Source organism: Octopus sinensis, linkage group LG2 (assembly GCF_006345805.1).
Source record: "Octopus sinensis linkage group LG2, ASM634580v1, whole genome shotgun sequence".
In the NCBI taxonomy this organism is placed as follows: domain Eukaryota; kingdom Metazoa; phylum Mollusca; class Cephalopoda; order Octopoda; family Octopodidae; genus Octopus; species Octopus sinensis.
Window position 1 is genome coordinate 170,055,241 of NC_042998.1, and position 22,529 is coordinate 170,077,769.

Consider the following 22,529-nt stretch of genomic DNA (forward strand, 5'->3'; position numbering starts at 1 on the left):
GGTTCAAATATTGGTACAAAATATAACATATTTGTTATAATTATTCTTTACCAATATTGCAATAACTTCTTTACTTGATTCCTTGGTTTAAGTATTCTTGAATATTCATTTTCCAGAGCATTTATTAATTGAAGCAATTAACAAATGCATCTGGTATGCTTATAAAGATCTGATAAATAAACCTGATAAAGATTGCTACCTTTAAAAGATAGGATATAACAGTCCACAGCTGGAAGTATACCTTTTCATGCCTGAAGGTTTTTGGTGGCACCACCAACTCAATGATGTGCTAACTGGATGTTTCAGTGAGTACTCTTCATCATAACCATTTTTGACAGCAGAACCGACTGGAGCAACATGTAGAACATGTAGTTAAATGCTTTGGCTCAAAGACAATGTGATTCTCGAACAAGGTATCTAATCTCAGACCTTATAGATGAGAGTCTTGTTAGTTATCTGTGGGCCTAGAGCATTGCTCTGCAACCTTTTTTCACTTGCAGTATACTTACATTCTTTTAAAATTTGGTGGCACACCTCAACTAAAAGTATAGCTAAAAGTATTGGGAAAAAATTATATTCAGATCACACTGTTGCACATCTAGCATTGTCTTGTGGCACACCTAGCATCATCTTGTGGGACACCAGTGTGCCGCAGCATACCAGTGCAGAGCACTGGCCTAGAGTACCATCTCACTTCAAAGTAACTTGATGCTTTTAGTACCTGATTATTTATCCCTAAATTCCAATATTACTGGTCATCAATTGCTTTTTTTTTTTTTTTTTCAAATCACACTAAATCTCATTTTTTATTAAGCAACTTTTCATATGAATACTTCACCATTTCTCTTTTAATCATATTCGAGTGCAAGTACAGAACCACTACTAATTATATCAATACACAAGAATATTAAGAAATTTGCAAAAGGGTTTTTTTTTGTTTTTGTTTTTACTCATTAAATTTCAGTAGATATTTTATTTCAAAATAAAAATGGTTAATTATTCTGAACTGCTTAAAGTACAATTTGGTGTTGTAAACACCTTCAACATCTGAATTTCTGAAGAAAGTCAACCATAAGTTTTATTTTTCATTCGTTTATGCTGCTACCGTTATAGATTTCTATTTCTGCATGAGAAAAATATTTTTTTTCAGTTATGCATAAGTTTGAGAGGACAACAATTTTCAGTTGAATCAAGGAAACATGTTCATTTCATTAGATTATATTTCTTGTATATCAAGTTCATTCATTTTCATGAGAAGAGTTGATCTTGGCACCAAGCCACCAAATTACTATTCAACTTCCTGTTCATTGGGTGCCTACCAACTTCTTGTTTCTAGGTAGATGGAGCTGCTATAAAGTGTTTAGTACCTTATCGGAGCAAATTACAGTGAATAGATATGGCGGACTTGTGAATTCAAAGAGGCTAGTCCTTGCCCACATTCAGTAATAGACATAAATTAACCAAAACTGATTTCTCAATTCAGCATTATTTTTCTGAATTTGTCGTTGTTGAGGATATATAGGTCACTGCAGGCATAAATGATATGTTCTTGAAAATAGTTTTGTAAATTATGGTAAGTAGATAAGAAACTAGACTCTATAACCATAATGATTACCCTAGTTAATCCCACTAACTTTGACAAAGTTAAAACATTCTAGGTGAGGCTTTACTTATGTAGAACTGTAATGAGTGGCAACCCATGATGCTAGAGAACACCTGCCCACTGGTGCCAATACAGTAGAGTAGTCATTAAAATAACAGTGGTGAAATAGAATTTGGTTTGTTCCTTCTTGAGCCACGCCTGGCTCATAAGGGCCGGTTTCCCGGTTACCTTGGCATATAGGTTCCCCACCTGGATGGGACACCAGTCCGTCGCAGGTGAGCTGCAAGATGCAGGAGGAAAGAGTGAGAGAAAGTTGCGATGAAAGAGTCAGCAGAAGTTCACCATTACCTTCTGCCGGAGGCCGCGTGGAGCTTAGGTGTTTTTCGCTCATAAACACACACATCGCCCAGTCTGAGATTCGAACCTGCGATTCCTCAACCGCAAGTCCGCTGCTCTAACCACTAGGCCATGTGCCTTCCACAAATGGGAAGACTCCATTTATTGTCTTGTTCCTTCCTTAACCCTGTCCTACTTAGCACACTGAGGAGGATCCCCTTCGGTCATGAATGACCATAGGATTGCTCTTTGAAAGTTCCCCTCCAAGGTTGTTTATGGAATTTGCCAAGCATACCAGTATCCCCTTTCCATACCATTGATGTCATCCAAGGGAAAAGCAAAGGTCGATACAGGTTGGTGTCAGCAACATCACAACTCATTTCTACAGCTGAGTAAACTGGAGCAACATGAAATAAAGGGTCTTGCTCAGGAACACAACACAGCCCAGTCTGGGAATTGAACTCACTACCTCATGCTTGTGAGTCCGATGCTCTAACTACTGAGTCATGTGCCTTCACATAGTATACCCTCAACAGAGGGCATTTGATCTGTCTATTCGTCCATCACCAATTTGATTGTATCTATCCTCCCAACCCTCTCACTCTCTTCCATGATAACCCTGTCCATTTTCAGTACCGACACCTTTAACCCTTTAGCATTTGAACAGGCCATATCAAGCTGAAATATTTTACCTATTTTATGTTTAAACTTACCAGATCCAACTTATCGCACTTATTCCACAATGTCATTTTAAAAATAAGTAATAAACATCACCGAAATCTCAAAGCTATGAAATAATACATGGTTAATTTAGAACAATGTGAATAAACAAACATTGCATTTGAGAGAGTATTCTGAATGCTAAGGGGTTAAGGTCCGTTCTCTCCCCCTTTATATAACTTAACTGATTAACATCTACCACCAATTTACCATCACACACTGCCTGTTGCTATAGTTTACAATACTTGCTTTCTTACCATGATATCTTTATTCTTATCTCTGTATGCTGCTGATGCTGTTTTCTATTCAATCTCCAATCAATTTCGACTATGTAGCCATCACTGTCTCTCTCCATCTACCATCCTATCACTGCTTCACCACCATCACATTCACACTTCTTTTTCACTATCATGGTCATTGTTCCCTTTTTCTTTATGCACAAACATGTTTGCAGCAAAAGTACAGAGACTAAGGAGAGCAGAAATGATGTGTTAGTCTTGCAGAAAATAAGGCAACCTCATAAATATGAGTGAACTGGAAGAGATTCAACAGGGAAACATTATATGCAAGTAGGTTTGTGAGGGTATGAAGGAAGAGTGAGGGGAAGGGACTAGAGTGAGTAGTGAACCCAGGTATGTGTGTGTGTGGGAGATGTTTGCCAGGGACAGATTGTGCACAGGGGCTTGGACATAAACAACATGTCATCATGGTCTTGGTTTTATCTAGTTGGACAGCTCTTCTCAAGCACAGCAAATTGCCAATCATCTCCATCCTTTGTCATCTATGTAAGGCTCAGGATCTGAATATCATTTTTCACAGCTTCTTCCCATGTCTTCCTACATCTTCCTCTTTCATAGTCTTCCTCCACATTTAGAGATTGACCCTTCTTCATACAGCAGTCTTCATTCATATACATCACACGACCAAACCAACACAGCCTTCTCTCTTGCACACTACATCTGATGCCTCTCATACCCAATCTTTCTTTCAATACATTTACACTTTACCTTACATTCAACCTGATACTACACATCCAGTGAAGCATGCTAGCTTAATTTTTTTCAGGCTTTTGTATGTTCTCTGCAGTCACAGCTTCACAAATACACACTAGTATATGCATGTGAAGCATATAAATAAATTTAGATCAGATTTTCAGCTTGCGGTGTTCCCTCCACCTTGTAATTTATTTCACTTGTCATTTCGTTACTAATAATACTAGTAAAGAAATAGTGCACTGCAAGGCCAATCTCCACTAAAATGATAATTTCTATTTACAAAGGACCGTTGACGTCAGAAATTGGAAGCTATATGCATAGGAGAAGATAGAAAACACTATTATATAAGTTGTTAAGTAATTGTTATAATAACCAGTTTAAATTATCGATCAACCTATATCAAATTCGAAATTGATCAACATCAATGGAAATTGTAACTGTGATACCAGTGCCAGTGGCACGTAAGAAAACCATCCGAATGTTGGCCGTTGCCAGCGCCGCCCCGACTGGCCTCCATGCCGGTGGCACGTAAAAAGCACCATCCGATCGTGGCCGTTGCCAGCCTCACCTGGCCTCTGTGCCGGTGGCACGTAAAAAGCACCATCCGATCGTGGCCATTTGCCAGCCTCGTCTGGCACCTGTGCCGGTGGTACGTAAAAAGCACCCACTACACTCACGGAGTGGTTGGCGTTAGGAAGGGCATCCAGCCGTAGAAACACTGCCAGATCACACTGGGCTTGGTGCAGCCTTCTAGCTTCCCAGACCCCAGTTGAACCGTCCAACCCATGCTAGCATGGAAAGCGGACGCTAAACGATGATGATGATGATGATATATTCCTTTATTCTTTTACTTATTTCTCTCATTGGACTGTAGTCAAGCTGGAGTATTACCTTGTAGAGTTTAAAACCAAACAGATCGACCCCAGAAAACCTAGTAATTATATCAGCTACTTTTGCTGAACTGCTAGATTATGGCGACGTAAACACACCAACACTGGTTGTCAAGCAGTGATGAGGTGGGGGGACAAACACAAAGACATACACACTGATATATATCAGTTTCCGGTCTACCAAATCCACTAACAAAGCTCTGGTTGGCCCAAGGATATCCATATACATATATAAGTCACCAATAATATGAAATTATAGCTGAAAGAACATTGAATGTTTCTAACTAGAGCTTGTCTTATCATTAATCCAGATATCCAACTATGGCTTTATTCTACCAGGACATTCACAATTGGTGTTTATTGTATCATTTAACAACTTGGTTTTTTTTTTTTACTTTTCACACCATGTTAATTATATTGCTTCTCCTAATTTGTGATTAAAAGTACCAGTTATATTGTATAAATGATAAAATCTATACCATCATCCTCTGAAATTTGGCTGTGTCTGAAAATTAATATAATGTAGTAGATCCATTTAAAAGCTTCAACAAATCACAACAAAAAGTCCATGAATATAAATAAACAACCACAATTAAAATCTAAAAAAAATCCTAAGGGAGAGAACTCTAATATAATTAAGCAATTTAAATTTTTGGAAAAATCTAGACAAAGCATTATGTTGGAGCCGAATAAATAAAATATTTGATGAAAAGCAGGTAAGTAAATGCAAATCATTCAAAGATTGTTCTATCTATTTCCTTAGGTGAACAGTCAAAATTTCAAGCCAATTTAATAATTCAAAAATAATTAAAAACCTTTAGTATCTAAAGTGGTCATACCAGGCCCAAATATCCTGTTTTAAGTTCAAAACAAGCCTGTCACCACCTCTCACACATACTCTAGAATGTCATTCTAAAAATAATCGCATGACCAAAATCTCAAAACTAGAAGATAGTGCATGAATAATTCAAAACAATGTGAAATAGTAACCACTACATTTGACAGAGTAATCTGATTGCTAAATGGTTAAACTGCAACCCAAACATAGCATTTAAGAAACTTCATCAAAACAGAAAAATAGTCCAATACAAACCAATAAATTTTTCAGCAAAAATCACTACTTAGAAAATGTAGATTAGCATTGGTTTTCATAGAAAGTAGTCCAAAACACTCCTGCAAAATTTTGATAATCACTTGTATGTGAACAGACGAAAAAAATGTACACCTACAGATTTTTAATTTGGCATTGTTTCCGGTGATTAATTCTTTGTATCAAATAATTGTACACATTAGCATGTCTGGCCCATTTAAGAGTCCCCTTGATGTGTCGGGCGATATGATATGCTTGAGAAGACCTGTTGAGTCAAGTAAAACCAAAAATCGTAGCTGTGGCCAGTGCCCTGTGACTGGCTCCTGTTCTGGTGGCATGCAAAATGCATCAACTGAACATGGTTGATACCAGTACCCACTGACTGGCTTCCGTGCTGGTGGCATGTAACAAGCACTATCCAAATGTGATCGATGCCAGGCTCTCCTCACTGGCTCCTGCATTGGTGGCATGTAAAGAGCACCCACTACACTCTCAGAGTGGTTGGTGTTAGGAAGGGCAACCAGCTGTAGAAATATTGCCAGATCAGATTGGAGCCTGGTGCAGCTGCTGGCTCTCCAGACCTCAGTCAAACCGTCCAACCCATGCCCGCATGGAAAACAGACGTTAAACGATGATGATACATACATATATATATATATGTGTGTGTGTGTATATATTGTATAATGCTATTGTAATTCTGAATGAGTTTGACACCTCATTCTGCAACATCATTTACAACAACTGTCTTCTCAAGTTTTTTTCAAGTTCATTTTTGTAACTGGGATCATCCTTCCATGTTGAAGGGTCTTTGTCGAGGAAATCAGTGCTGATAGAAAATCTCGTGAAGAAAGTTTTTGTACCAGGAATTAGAAAAGATGAAAACTCAATGTTTGTAAAGGAAGAAAAGTCATTTTGGTGCAGAATGTACCACTTCAGTTGATTTTTTTCTTCTTTAGAGACGTATTACTTGAAGCCTTTGACGAAATAGAGGGGGATATAGCATCACATGATGTGGAAGACAACTGGTGGTTTCTATGGGACAACTTGCTGAGGGCCACTGATCAGATCTGTGGATAGCGCAAAGACCCCTCTTGACCCAAGGTAACGTGGTGGTGGAACAATATTGTTGACAGGGCTATTAGGGAAAAGAAACATGCTTGGAAGGACTGGAATAACAGTGGTAGCAGGGAACTGTATCAGACTGCCGGAAGGGAAGCTAGGAGACAGGTTTCTTTAGCCAAAGGGGAAGCAGATAAGAAAAAAATTGCCAATGTTCTGTGCCTTGAGGACCAAAGACTTGAGTTATTTCATGTTGTAAGACAGTGTGTGAGAGAGAATCATGATGTCGTAGGAGAGAAATGTGTCCGCATGGATGATAGTTTACTTGCATTAAACAAGGCTGCAAAGAGAGAGGTTTGGAGACGCCACTATGAAAGGTTGCTAAATAAAGAGAATGAATGGGAGAAAGAGTCTGCCAAATGCCAACCCAACAAAGGGTACATGAAGTAGTCATACCCAATGACTGGTGTAGCAGCACCATAGTCAACTGCTACAAAAGTAAAGGTGACGCTTTAGGTATAAATAATTACATTGATATCAAGTTGCTGGATCAGGTAATGAAGGTCACGGAGAGGATCATAGCCCAACTACTTAGGGAGAGAGTCAGTCTAGATGAGATGCAGTTTGGATTCGTGCCAGGGAAAAGCACCACTGATGCTGTATTTCCAGTAAGGCAGTTGCAAGAAAAATACTTAGCCAAAGATAAACCTATGTACCTGGCTTTCAATGACATGGAGAAAGCTTTTGACAGGGTCCCCCGATCCCTTATCTGGTGGTCAATGAGGAAACTAGGGATAGATGAATGGTTAGTGAAAGCTGTACAAGCCATGTACAGGGATGCTGTCAGTAAGGTGAGGGGTTGGCAACGTGTACAGTGAAGAATTCCGAGTAGGGGTAGGGGTCCACCAAGGATCAGTCCTCAACTCCCTCTTATTCAACATAGTCTTCCAGGCTATAACAGAGAAATTCAAGATAGGATGCCCCTGGGAGCTCCTCTATGCTGATGATCTTGCTCTAATTGCTGAGTCACTATCAGAACTAGAGGAAAAGTCTCAGGTGTGGAACCAAGGATTACAATCAAAGGGCCTTAGAGTCGACCTAGCAAAAACCAAAGTCTTAATAAGAAGGAAGGCAGACAACCCACAAATCCCTTCAGGTAGATGGCCCTGCTCGATCTGTAGAAAAGGCGTAGGTAGAAACTCTATAAGATGTACCCAGTGTAAGCTATGGATACATAAGAGCAATATCAAAGGAAGGCTAACTGGGAAGATAGGTTTTGTTGTGGCAAATGCTCAGGTGCTATAAGCACTGAAAATGTGCAGAGAACAGCTTCTGTCATATTCCAGGGAGAAAAACTAGAAGTAGTTGATAGCTTCCATTACCTAGGTGACCAAGTCAGTCGCGGGGGTGGATGCTCTGAAAGTGTAGCTACTAGAATAAGAATAGCCTAGGTAAAGTGCAGAGAGCTCCTACCTCTGCTGGTAACAAAGGGCCTCTCGCTTAGAGTAAAAGGTGGACTGTATGACACATGTGCCCAAACAGCCATGTTATATGGCAGTGAAACATGGGCCGTGACTGCTGAGGACATGTGTAAGCTTGCAAGGAATGAAGCCAGTATGCTCCGCTGGATGTGTAATGTCAGTGTACACACAAGACAGAGTATAAGCACCCCGAGAGAAAAGTTAGATTTAAGAAGCATCAGATGTGGTGTGCAAGAGAGACGACTGTGCTGGTATGGTCATGTATTGCGAATGAATGAGGACAGCTGTGTGAAAAAGCATCACACTCTAGCAGTTGAGAGAACCTGTGGAAGAGGTAGACCCAGGAAAACTTGGGATGAGGTGGTGAAGCACAACCTTCGAACACTGGGCCTTACCGAGGCAATGACTAGTGACCAAGACCTTTGGAGATATGCTGTGCTTTAGAAGACCAGGCAAGCCAAGTGAAACCATAGCCCATGGCCTATGCCAGTGGGTGTAACCAGCCCACTTATGAATACCCTTCACTCATTGGACAATAAACTTTGCTTGCAAAGACCTATTGAGGCAAGTGAAATCAAAATCGCTGACATGGCCAATGACAGTACCACCTGATGATTATAATCTTTTTCTTACATATTTGTATTATCCTTTGGAACGTGCATATGTACTGAATCCAATTTTGTATTAAATCTAATTTTGATTCAGCATCTTTCTCTCCTTTATTTTTTTTATACTTGTTTATGGTATATTTATACCTCTAACGATATTTTCATCTATAGGTGTGTGTGTGTATATATATATATATATTATATATATATATATATATATAATGTGTGTGTGTATATATATATATACACATAAATGTATATATATATGTACATAAACATACATAAATGTATATATATATACATATATAGACACATGTATATACATATATTTATATATGCATATTGAAAACATGAAATCTTTCCTTTCCTGAGCATCCAATAACACTGTACTTATTCCACATCCTCGCATTGTTGTTTTTTCTTGCTTGTTCATGTTTGGATTGACTACATGTATATATACATACATATATACACACGCACATATATATACACACATACATATATACAATTTTGTTTTGAAAATGCTTGGAATCTTGTTCAGTTGATAACAACAGTTTTTTTTAATGGCTCTGAAGGTTGGAGAATTGCAGGGAGTTTAACCTTTTCACTACTGCAGCAAAGTGCTGGTGTCTCTCTAGGCCATTGCTTTATAATGTATGCAACCAGTTGTCATTGCACCAATGGAAACTAGTGTCATCTGCATATTGAATTGCTGGATCAGAATTGAAAGCTGCATCTCAAAGCTGTTGCAACTGCTCTTCATTCTGCAGTGGAGATCCTATTCCTTGTCAGCCATGCATACCTCTATCACTTTGAGATGCTCTGGCTTTTGTAGTGCACAATCTGTTAATTTCTTGGTATGCTTCCCTTTCTTCAACTGTCTCTCTTTCCCTTATGTAAGTCTCATGAGAGCTAATGGTTTGAAGATAGATGAAATTCCGCGTGAAAGGATGGCTACAATCCACTTGTCCCTTCACACAGAATTTCGTGTATTTTCAAATCATTGGCTCTGATGGAACTTATATAAAGGAGCTGAATTGTTTATATATCAAAAATATGTATATAAGTTGAAACAAACTGTTTGCGAATTTGGTTTTTTTAATATTTGTTTGTTATCTTAAATTATATTATGTTATATAAATAAATTATTTGATTGTAAATTATATATGTGTGCATGTGTGTGTACATATATATATATATATATATATATATATATATATCATCATCATCATCGTTCAACATCCGCTTTCCATGCTATCATGGGTTGGACGATTTGACTGAGGACTCGCAAACCAGATGGCTGCACCAGGCTCCAATCTTGACCTGGCAGAGTTTCTACAGCTGGATGCCCTTCCTAACGCCAACCACTCCGAGAGTGTAGTGGGTGCTTTTACGTGCCACCGGCACAAGGGCCAGTCAGGCGGTACTGGCAACAGCCATGCTCAAATGGTGTTTTTTATGTGCCACCTGCACAGGAGCCAGTCCAGCGGCACTGGAAACAACCTCACTCAAATTTTTTTTTCACCACTCAAGTCTATTGCCTCATTTTCTTGCCTATATGTAAATGGCTACTACAGACTACTAGCACCTAGCTTCATCTACATTCACCCTCTCCTGGTATCTGTCACCATCCTATATCTGTAGAGATGGTAAAGGTCACCATTATAGATAATGGTCCGTAGTGCTTGTAGTGTGACCATCTATATTGACTCATATCAGAGGGCTGAAATAATACATATAATGTGCCAGTTGGAAAAGAGAGACACAACCGAGTAGAAGGCTTATGAAAGATTCATTGATATATTCATATGTGTCTATGTGGGTTGTATCTTTGCTATTAACCATGGTGAAGTAGTTCACGAACAGCACTATGTTAGAACCTGTGCAGTGTTGCTGTGCACATAGAGATGTTGACAGCGTTGGTGAAAGATATGATGGTGGTGATGAAGATGGAGGTTGCTGTAATGCTGTTGGATGGGTGCTGTTTGGCGTCGTCGCTGGAACTGGCTATGTCATGTGGTCAAACCTTAGAAGGTCTGGAACCAACAGACTTTGAGACAAGGAGAAGTTGAGTTTTTATAAGTAATAGTAGGCTCAATTGGAGTTTAGAACAGATTGTCTCACATGATCTTATTTAGGGACTTCGATTTGTTAGATTGCATATTGGCATGATAGAGTAAGAGACAAATTGCACCAATAACAACCAATCAGAGTGGTGGACACAACAGGGTTCAAATAGCGTCCAAAGGTTAACTGTTATCTGCTATGTTCAAATGTATATATATATGGAGAGAGAGTATACGCTTAGGGAAATTTCTCTCTCTGTTATATATATACAAATACGGACATAATAGATAACAGGTAGCCTTCGGCTGCCCTTTTGCACCTTGTTGTGTCCACTACTCTGATTGGTTGGTGTTGGCACACATTTGTCTCTTGCTCTATTGCATGCTAATATGCATCCCAACTAACCTTCTGATAAGGTCACGTAACACAGTCTCCTCTAAACCTCAGTTTGCGCCGACTTATCCCTATAAAACTTCATTGACACATCGAGTCAATGTCTTTCAGTTCCAGACCTCTTAAGGTCTAGCCACTGACCACACAGGACACAGCCAGTTCCAGTGACAACACAACAGCAGCCACATAGAGACGCATCAACACTCGACCAAGAGCATATAGCAATCTCCTTCTTCGTCGCTTCCATCATCTTCTTTATGTCGTCAACATCATCTCTATGTACACATCAACCAGCAACACTCGCACAGGTTCTATTTCAACACTGTGAATTACTTCATCTTGGTTAGCAACAAATACAACCTGTGAGAACTTCTGTACCAAGTAACCAGCTCTGCATAGTAGCCACAGCTTCAAGCAGGACATGTGCCTCAATCGGCTCTGCATTGCTGCCACAACTTCTTGTTACAGCACTTCAACTATCGTGTACTTTGACTACGAACTGGTATGTATCCTTGTCTAAACATTATAAACTCTTCCAATACTCTGTATGTTATGCACACACATATACATTATGTATACATGGCGGCCTGTCTACTGTTATTAGTATATATGTATTTATGACGCATACACACACGTTAACACATAAATAAAATCTCTTAAACATTCTACTCATTTGTGTCTCTTTTCCTTCTGGCACTGATACTCATTCATCCATTTCGCCTTTATTGTATCGACCATGTGGTGTACTAAAGGAGCCATTCTCGTCACCTCTCCTTCGCACGCTCGTTTACATATAAAATAAAGGAGAGAGGAATTTCACTAGAGTGTATGCTACATCTGCTAGCATATTCCTAGCCTCTGTTGTTGATCCACAACTGGGTTACATAAAATTTTGCGACCTCCATCTTTTTGGTGTTGAATATTCCTACTGAATATCCCTATCACTCAACCTACTATACAGCCCTTTCGTCACTTACTGATGCCTATTATTCAGGCTTTTCAGTCTGTAAAGAGATGGACAAGCAAGCAGAAATGTGGGCTTGTGTCATGAAAAATGCACCCAGTACACTTTGGAAAGTGATTAGTGATAAAGACGTAGCTATAGAAACCAAAATAGAACACAAGATGGTCCTCACCCTGGCCTGGTAACCAATGTCAGGGGACATAAATGCGTGTATTATCATATGTGTGCGTAATTGTTAAGTGCAAACTGCATAGAAGCTTGTTGAGTGTACTGTAGCTGTAATTTACTCATTCGGCCATGCGGATTCAACGTACGGAATATAATAAAGTTGTAAATGTGGAATGCTCAGTCACACTTTGATTCACGAATGGAAATTCATTAATCCTACAACAATAGAGATCCACCACCCACTATCACATGTGTAACTACACACACAAACACGATTGCGTGGGTGCGCGCGCGAGCCAGAGAGAGAAAGAGAGAGACTATGCATATTCCTCATAGGATTAGTTTCTTGTGCATCCATTGGTCAGTAGCAACCAAACAAAGCCAAGACGATGAAAAGCGTTCGAGTTGTTATCATGACTGCAAACCCTTTTATTCAATAAAGTTGACACGATTCAAGACAGTAAGGCGTGATGTGTGAGAAGCTTGCTATTTTCAGCAGGTTTTGCGGCCGTTTGTTTAAAAAAAAATTCTTTGCCGATCAGCAATACTCTACACTCTCCCTACTCTCTTGTTTTGCACCCTCAGGGCGGTGGTTCAACAAGCGAAGTGGTCACCCACGAATTAGAAACGGCATCAGATTTAACTCACTGGGAGAGTGCAATGGAAGTGGGGCATGACGATATAAATTATACATAATATTAAGAAAATAATGTAATACATAACATCCGTTCATTTGACAGCGTGTTTGATCACATTGAAAGCAGCCTTGGCCTGTTCAATCCTTGACATAATTTCTTTGATGCTATGATGGTATTCCTTATGGAATACTTCTCTCACTCCCTCTCTCCACACACACAGTGCTTAGTTTAGTTGAAATACTGAAGCCAATTTTGTCTGATAGTTTATGTCCACCGTTGTCACATTGGCTCGTGCAGATTTTGTCTGAGAACGCCATTAACTGTATTTGTATCTGAAATATTTACATCAATTTCACTAGTAGATATTAAGTGATGTTCATTGAGAACAGAAAAACTACTAGACGATATATGAAAAATTATTAATCCTAAATCCCCCCACCCCACAAAAAATTTAATTTGGTATCATGATTATTAAAAAATTTTCTCACGTAAAAGTTTGAAGAATTTTCAATTAAATGCACTTTTTTAATAACAAAAAAGTTTGTTCAAAGGTAAAAGTACTAGGTACAACTGTCTTTAGCTTGTTCACTCGTAATTATTGATATCTAAATTTCTTTGGGTACAGGTCTTTTCAAAATATTTGTTGTGATAAATACACTTACGATGAAAATGGTTAGCAATGTTTATCTTAGAATTTATATCATTAGAAACATAAAAAGAAACCACACAGACTCGATACATGACTTAACTCTAAATAGGTATATGAAACAACGTGATTAGTAAAAGTTGTGAATAACGTGAAATAATATCACAGATAAACTGAGAGGACACTGCATGAAATAAATGTTTCTTGTACTGATTGGCAAGAAACGTATACCTAAGAAGATACAGTGTTTTGACGTTCTTTTACCAAAATAATGTGAAACATACCCACTCAGTAATTGAAACCAACTTGCAGAGGCGGCTCGTTAGGAGCTTACCTCTGCCGTACGACGCTCACTATGCAAATAAAATATAAATTTACCCGCAAAGACAATGATTCACAACGAGAAAAAAAAATCAGAAAATTAACCAGGATTTGTGGGGTAGATTTGGAAAATTAGAGGGAACTTTACGAAAAGAAAATCAAAACAAAACTGGAAGTTCTTTAGAATATATATAAAAGATATACAAGTAGAGAGAGAGAGAAGTGAAGAAGTCAAGTGCAGTTAATTTCATTATTTGTAGAATATCTGTACATCCTCCCTCACCACCCCTCTCTCTCTTCTGCTGTCACTTGTAATCGAGTATGATTTGGTAGCAGAAAAGGACTTTCCCCTAATATTAGGAAGAAGCTTCAACGGTATTTTCGTTCTCTCATAAGATAGTAGATTCAAGGCTTTGGTATAAAAGAAATTACTGATATACTGTTGACAGACAGTATTGTAACATCATCTACGATTATTCACTAGCACAAAATGCTAAGAGAGCCAGATCAGTTCGTTGTTTAGCGATTTAATATAGACTATATGTTTTCCCAAAGAGAAATAGCAGTTCAGATTAATACAACAGACGAAAGTTATAAGGTTAGCTTGATTAATACTTCAATGTTTTCGAAATGGGCGCGCACACGCACGCACTCACTGGTCCACACACACACAGTTGCGCGCTTACACGCAAGTCCGTTTAAGAGAGATATCTTTCAATAGGATTTCATGGTTGCAAGTTCTCTAAATAACATTGTTTTATAAACTTCGCTCAGAGTTGTTGAGACCAGTTATATCTATGAGACAAATCATGACCACAAAAACAGATTCAGGCTATTTTCGTTGTAAAGGGTTCGTCCATTTGCCCTTGAAATTTAAATGAAGAAAAAAAAACGTCGGAGGTCTGGAATAGGTCGCCCACGGATAAATGGATTGAATATAAACGAATTCCAAGCAACTTGCGTCAGTCTTAAAAATATATCTACCGATGTAATTGAATCATTGATACAATATAAAGACAAAATGTTATAAATTTTAAAAAAAATCGATCCGAACTTTCGAAGCTCTTAGAAAACCAAATGGAAGTATCGTTAACCATTTCCGACTTCGTTTACTGTAAGATTACGCACACTTTTCAAGTTTCTTACATCAGCAAATAATAGAATGTTCAGGATAAATAGCGCATGGAATATACACTTTACTCATTGAAATAAATGATTATCAAAGTGAAACTATTCTATTTACAAATCTGAACCAAGTTGCAGACTTAGTTCGCCGAGAACTTTTGCTGCACTCTAGTACTTACCACCCAACATAATTCTATCAAAATAGTTTTATTGCATCTAAGAGATAAATTTCTTCAAAAATCAAAGGCATTCTAAGAAGAAACCTTTTGAAATTAAATTGTTACTGTTACACAAAAAAGTGCAATATTCAAGATCCTAGTTATCGATTCTTACATTGCAGGAAATTGTTATATTGTATAAACAAGATGATCATTGTTTGCCTATCAGCAACGCTATCAAATTATGTTTACGATGGGTAGAGCAAAATGTGTTAAAATAAACCAATAACTAAGCAAAATAGTGTAGTAGTCCTTACAAACGTTGCATTGAGACCCCTCTCCTAAAAATCATGTCAAAAAATGGAAATACTAAACCTAATTGATTTAATACCTTTTTAGCGTCAGTTAAAAATCGATAGCAACATAGTCGAATTCGAGATTAAATATATATATATATAGTTTTCTATATTCATATCAAAATTGTGTATAATACCCTGAACCTTGCAACAGAAGTTTTTCCATTCCCATTCTTAGAAAGCGCACGTTAAGCGCTAGGCTACTCGAAGCCGCAACAAGTTTCAATTCCCGTTTACTCCTGGGAACTGTATAGAGCTCACTTTATCAAATTTCGTTCTTTATAAATATAAGACTTATGCATGCAATAAACTATTATAATCCAAGCAGCTCTATATAAGATGAGGAAACAAATTTTTACCTTTTATTATTCGGGAGAGAGGAGTCTACATAATAAGTACTTATACTAAATGGATTGATTCTGTTGACCATATATTTCCAGTACAATGAATAAAAAGAACTACCCACCAGATTTTCCACTCAGCAAATTTAGGAAACAAAGAGACATTTCGTAAAGGATCAATAGATCAAATTTAAGTTATTTATAGAAAAAGCAATAACAGATTTGCGTAAGAAAATATAGTAAAAAATATTTGAAAATGTTCTGCCTTTTAAATATGCATTTGTTAATAAAGAAGCATAAATAAATTTTGAAATATTGCTGACAATTGAATAAACATCTTTTTAAAAACGATCTAAATTAATCCTTTTTCTATAATGAAAAAAAAAAAAAAAGGGTGTGGGGGGGCATCGAAGAAAACGTTTATCACAATTATAACATGAATGAATTACTTTATATCGTATATGTGTGTGACGCGCGCGAACGCACAAAAAGGTGAAGATTAACACCTGTCAGTAGCCGCGGGCCGCAACACCTTCGACATCACTTGATTTTATTTTGCTTTGTTCTTAGAAGTTGTAATTTACCTTAATCCAGGGTGGGCAAATTTATCCCTATGTATGAGTGGTTCTCAACCGGGGGTCCATGTAAGACTTTGTTGTTAAAGTTTATGTGCAACAAATTGGTTACACTTCTACAATACATAAAATATTTTAATATTAAAAAAAGTAAAACGGTTTTGACGTCCATCGGAGTAATAGGGGAATCAAAAGAAGGTTTATAGGCAAAAAAAAAAAAAAAAAAAATGGTTGAGAACCACTGCTCTAAATAATGAAGTGTCTTTTGTAGTACATTAAATATTTTGTTCATATATAATGTTCTACAGAACTTAGAATGTATGTGCGTGTGTAATGTATGAAATAGAATGCGTTAAATAGAATACACATAGAATTCTATTTGCAATGTGTAATGAAAATTAAAATAAGGTAGTTTAGAACAAATAGAGAGAATTTCGATAGATGTAAGTTCTGAAAAGCATCGGGTTATTTTTTACATCAATATTCTGGAAACTATGTCAAACTTTGTACGTAATCAAGAGCTTTGAAGCGCAGTGTTGAATTGATGTTTTTTCTTTCTTTTTCGATCATCTTTTCCTTTTTTTTCTTTCTTTACTCATGTTTGTTTTCTTCGGTTTTGGATTGGTATTTTAAAGTGGTTTTGTAATTATATATATACATATATCATAAACATACATATTATATATGTAATTATTAAATTATTAAGAACTAGAATATTTACAAATTGATAATATTCCAATGAAAAACATTTCGGAAAGGGATAATGAAGCTTTCGTTATGTCAAATATGACATCCATAGGTATGTTAACAAAGAAAGTAACTTCTTGTTTAAGTTTCGGTTTCACATTTGATGTAAACTAAGTGAAGGTAAATCGATACGAATACTGGCGCGGGTACACACACATACATAATTTCTCTAAGAGGGCTGGCTGTTACCAGCAGTTGCTTGTTGTGCAGACTTAATTTCTGCTAAACACAAACGCGTACAATGTAGGTAATCTAAGGGCATATAGTTTACAAGCAAAAACATTACTCTTACCAAAAGTATTTCATAAGCAATATTTACCACGTTGAAACAAGAAATAGAACTTAAACTGAATTAACAATAAGAGACGGAAGGATTTTGGATGAAGTAAGAGAAAACACACGCTCAGTTTGCATTCTTCGATACGTCAACTTCTCTAAAATAAAACATTTGAAAAATTTTTTTTAAAATGTTTTCTAAGACTGTAAGATTTACACCTGAAAACAGACATTAAGAATTAAAAAAGTAAAAAAAAAGGGAAAATAATTTCAATACTGTTGAGTTAAATGTTATGCTGTTTATTGTATTTTGGGCCATATTGGATGCTTTCTATGCCGCATCTCCAAACGGGACAGCTACTATCAGCAACAGATGTAGGACAGTCTGTACAACATCCCTGTTGTTGCTGCTACTAGCAAGCATCTCCTCGCCTCGCAGAATGACGAATAACTCCATTCCTATAACAACGTATAAAACTTGTTAACTATCAGTTTCTATCCGTGCAATTAACTTGTAGACACTGTTCAGAGCTAACAACTTCACTGAAGTAATATAATAAATAATTGACTGGTTTGCGCTAAATGTTATAAAAAAAATGTACGTCCTTAAAAGTGGCGTAAAGGACACAATTAGACGATGTTAGCTATTTATCATATAATATATATATATATATATATATATATGTATGTATGTACACACACACACAGAGTACAGAATCCCTCTGCAATATACGCGCGCACGCACACACACACACACACAGAATTATCCATACATGTGTGTGTGTGTGCGGCGCAATGGTAAAATTTTAGGAAACTAATTCCAAACGTTAGAAATAATAAACTCAATACTTTGAGAAAATAAAATTAAACAAATAAAACAGGATAAAAAATCTTGCACGCTCTTAACAGAAAACCCCTTCAAAAAGTTACAAAAATTTACTTGAAAACATGCGATGCACACACACACACGCAGACTCAAGAAAAGAGTGTAATTTACATGCAGATATGAAATATTCACCTCAAAAGCCCAAGTGCAGGAAATCCCAGCATATCTCTGGACACACCTTCCAATTTCTACATCTTCATGTAAAGTGAGCGGACTCTGCATACAATGGTCGACATGGCTGGCCACTAGTTTTAAAGTAGCCCGACTAAACACTATACCAGGTCCTCCCATACAAAAGTTTTCATTTTCTTTAAGTTTTAATAGACCAGACTCTTCTTTGGTCCCAAGCCCAGCTTGGCCTATAAATTGTGGTTTTGAACTATTAATCGATCTTAAAAAACTTTGGAGGCGTGATCCTTTGATGTATACATCATCATCTGCCCTCATAAACCACTCAAATTCATCAATATAATGATCATGCATGTACTTTAACATACTGAATGATTTCTTCTGAGGTGGGTAAGTATCATCAACGCCTCGCAGACCGACTACCGGGAGATCACCATTTCCTTGAGAAGTTTCACTAGAAAAGAAAATCACTTCTCCGTTTATCGAACGGGCCCAAGTTTTGTACGCAGCAATTGCTCGGGTATTTAGGTACTTTTTAGCAGTCATGACACCAATAAGTATGAAGTTTTTCGTAGATTTTCGAACATTCTGTGGTTCCTGAGTTTGCTGGCATGAAGTTGAAGCATAAGGCTGTGATGTATCCGTTACTTGTACAGGATCATTGGAAAGTTGACCTAAGATACAGCATCTTCCATGGGATAATCCACAAGTGATAAACCGATAACCACTCCAACTGGCCAGTAACATGCCACTGATGATACCGAAAAGTATCCCAATTAAAGAATTTGTTCGAATTCCATACCTCCGTTTGGCCATGCTTCCTTCTCCATGCATCCAGAAGTTCCTTAGGACAGTTTTCTGGCTCGGAGTTAAAAGAACTAATTGAGAACATAACCATTAACCAGCCATCAGTAGAATCCAACTAAAACATCCTGATGCGATTGTCTGAAGTTTAAAGAGAACACCCACACGCAGTTTGTATCTTATCTTTGGCATCTAACTTGGAAACTTTTTTTTAATATATATTAGAAGCCGCAATTTCCAAATTTGTGGAAAATACATTTAAATTCAATGATCTGTAATAGTTTCGCATAGTTCGGTTATTTTTCTTTTCTCCTGAAACCTATTCTGAAGACCCGCTCCAAATAACAGGACGAAGTGACAAGCACCATGCGTCTGACTGATTTATATATAGCTGCCAGCTAGCATTTCTTATGGGTCGATTTGAGATTCATGACGTAATAGCTCTCGCAGAATGAAAATAATTAGTTGATTAAAATTTAATTTTTTAGATCGAATATAATTTATAATAAAAAAAGACGCTTAAATAAATATATTATATAAATTTTCTTTATTCTTTATTAAAATGTAACGAAACTGATATTTTCTCCGGAAACTGCCGAAGTAACTACTACAATTCCAATATGGCGGACTACTTAAATGTGTGAAACAATAAGTTTATTGAAGAAAGTAATTTTAATATTATTAAGTTATTTGAATTTTTAAAAATATTCTTCGAAGCTACAATGCTTCTTTATTGTATGGTAGGGAATATTACTAGTGCAGTCAGTCGGTGATTATTAAAATTAACCTGAAAGCTGTGTTGTTGCTGGAGTAAACACCAAACATGGCGTCATCCTTGAATGAAGAAAGTGTTGAAAGAAAACTACATGCTGTTAACAACACGCAAGATGGCATTCAAAGTATGTCATTATGGATTATTCATCATAAAGCGCATCATAAGAAGATAGTCGATTTATGGCTAAAAGTCTTGAAAAAAGGTAAGTAAATGGTGCCGACTTCCCTTCTCGCTTGCAAGCATACGTTAGTAATTTTCTTTACACATCTCTGTTATTCTAACAAACTGCGCGTGTAATTAAGCATACCTACCTTATGAATTGAAACTAACAATGTAAATAAGGATTCATTTACTAATTTAAACCAAAGTGCATCTTAAATAGAATCTGTAAATGATATAATCGCATGCAAATAATTTCAATTAATTTACTTCGTTTTACTTCGTTTTACGAAGTGAATGCTTTATCGACAAGCTGGTTTATTTGTTGTTAAGAAAACAAATGATGCTAAAGTGTTCTCTCAAAATACTATTGCACAATTTCAAGTTATTTATTTAGATATAGATATATTTGTATTGAGGGTTATTTTAAACAGTATTCTAATATTTTGTTTTGCGTGTTTTTTATTTCAAAAAACCAAATAGTAATAACTGTTGACTTGTTACCTGTGTTATTTCGAATACCCTTTTCACAAGGTATGAAATATTTAGCATCTTTTTAATGTTAAGGTTTCAATAGTGTTGCAAATTCGGCTATCTCCAGATGAAGAACGTAAACTCAAAGTATGTATCTGCGTGTGTTGTGCAATGTTTATGAAACTATTTCGTCTTTCGTTCAATATATTGTAATCAGTTAAATATCGTTTCTATAAGAGTTCTGTTTGCATATTTGACTTGCATTGAACAGGAGATAATTGCTGCACTTGCTTTATTTATAAATCACTTGATTTACAAACTCAGCTCCTACCTATTCCAGCTCACTTCGTTGCATGTTTTAGATATTTGAACTCTAATTTACATATAAATGCATTTTCAGGTAAACAATATTTTGCTACGAAAGCACATTGATTTATTAGTCATCGTGTTAGTTTATTTAGTTATACTGAAAACCGAATTTTTAAAAATACGATGAGATGAAGAGATTGAAGAAAGTTATTGAAACATATTAGAATTATTCATCTATTAGAAAATCTTTTAATTTTCTAAAAGAAAACAATCTTAATATGCTAAACTAGTTACCTACATAACTGAATCCAAACATATGTTGATTGGCGGTTGCGGCCCATTGTAGCCACTACCATGCCTTATTACAGCTATCCCTCTTAGGTCATTCCCAACCTGCTGCAAACACAATCCTTAGTATTTAAGTTGAGATATAAATCGCAATCCAGGTAACTGTAATGCTTCTTTTGCTACTGTTTAGTGTAGTTGAACCCAAAAGTGGTCACTGCTGTCGAATTTAAATGCAAATAAAGGAAGATGAACATGTCTATTTAAATACAGGTAAAACAATAATGAAGTGTTGTTATTTTAGTGTGGTTTAAAAATAAGCCATATCTCTATTAAATACTAATGGATTAATTAGCCATGATTTAACTAAGTAGTTATGAGTCCTATAAAAATATCCTATTGGTTATTCGTTCGTTGTTAGGTCATTTACTCAAGGTTAGCTATGACCATGATATAAACATTTGATCAGCTTCTTATTTCTACCCATAATTTTGTCTTGGTTTTGAAAATTGAAGCAAATTTTTTTAGCAAGAAAAAAAAAAATCCTATTCAAAATAGAAAGTTGGAGAGAATTTTTAAAATTTGAATATTCATAATTATTGTTTTGTGTATTGTATTCTATTAACGAATGCATAATTACTAGTTTGGAACCAAATTTTGTTATTCGATATTCACACGGTACTGACCATTAATTATTTATTAATTAAAATAGAATTGTCTTTATTATCTCTCTTGTAGAATTTTATTTAGAAATTAAATTACATATGTTGTCATATTTTCTGAATTCCCAAATCTCCAGATTCAAAATTGATCCTCAAATTTTAATTCATTCATTGATTCGATGGCCACTTTTTGAAACTTTTAAAAATTCATTGTGTGTGTGTGTGTGTATATATGCGAGAGAGAGAGAGTGCAAAATCATTCTTTATGGGTTTAATTGAAGACAAGCATTTTCGATTTTGACTCCACAGTATCTAGATTTGATCGACGTGCAAAGGCTTCAAATGTCCTTCACCTCTATTGCAATTAAAATACAAAAGCATCTGCTTTTTTGTTTTAATCACGTTTTCATTGATTATTATATCTGCAATACGATATTGGTTTTATTTGTCACTAGCAATTTTTCAGTAGTGATACGATTTTTTTCCTTA

The 22,529-nt window shown here is 36.4% G+C and overlaps 2 protein-coding genes across 5 annotated transcripts in view; one reads left to right on the top strand and one right to left on the bottom strand.

Moving 5' to 3' along the window:
• The window catches only part of LOC115232570 (chondroitin sulfate synthase 1-like), a 266,167-nt gene extending 246,395 nt beyond the window's left edge, over positions 1-19,772 (bottom strand). Inside the window, exon 1 of the mRNA XM_029802534.2 lies at positions 18,576-19,772. Coding sequence (XP_029658394.1) covers positions 18,576-19,406 — 831 coding nt within the window. The 5' untranslated portion in view covers positions 19,407-19,772. The remainder of the gene's footprint in view (positions 1-18,575) is intronic.
• Positions 19,773-19,973: 201 nt separating this feature from the next.
• The window catches only part of LOC115223924 (regulation of nuclear pre-mRNA domain-containing protein 2), a 161,517-nt gene continuing 158,961 nt past the window's right edge, over positions 19,974-22,529 (top strand). For 3 of the 4 annotated variants that reach the window (XM_036500386.1, XM_036500387.1, XM_029794662.2), the window contains exon 1: positions 19,974-20,353. In XM_036500386.1, coding sequence (XP_036356279.1) covers positions 20,200-20,353 — 154 coding nt within the window. In that variant the 5' untranslated portion in view covers positions 19,974-20,199. The remainder of the gene's footprint in view (positions 20,354-22,529) is intronic. The other variant, XM_029794671.2, reaches the window with a different exon arrangement.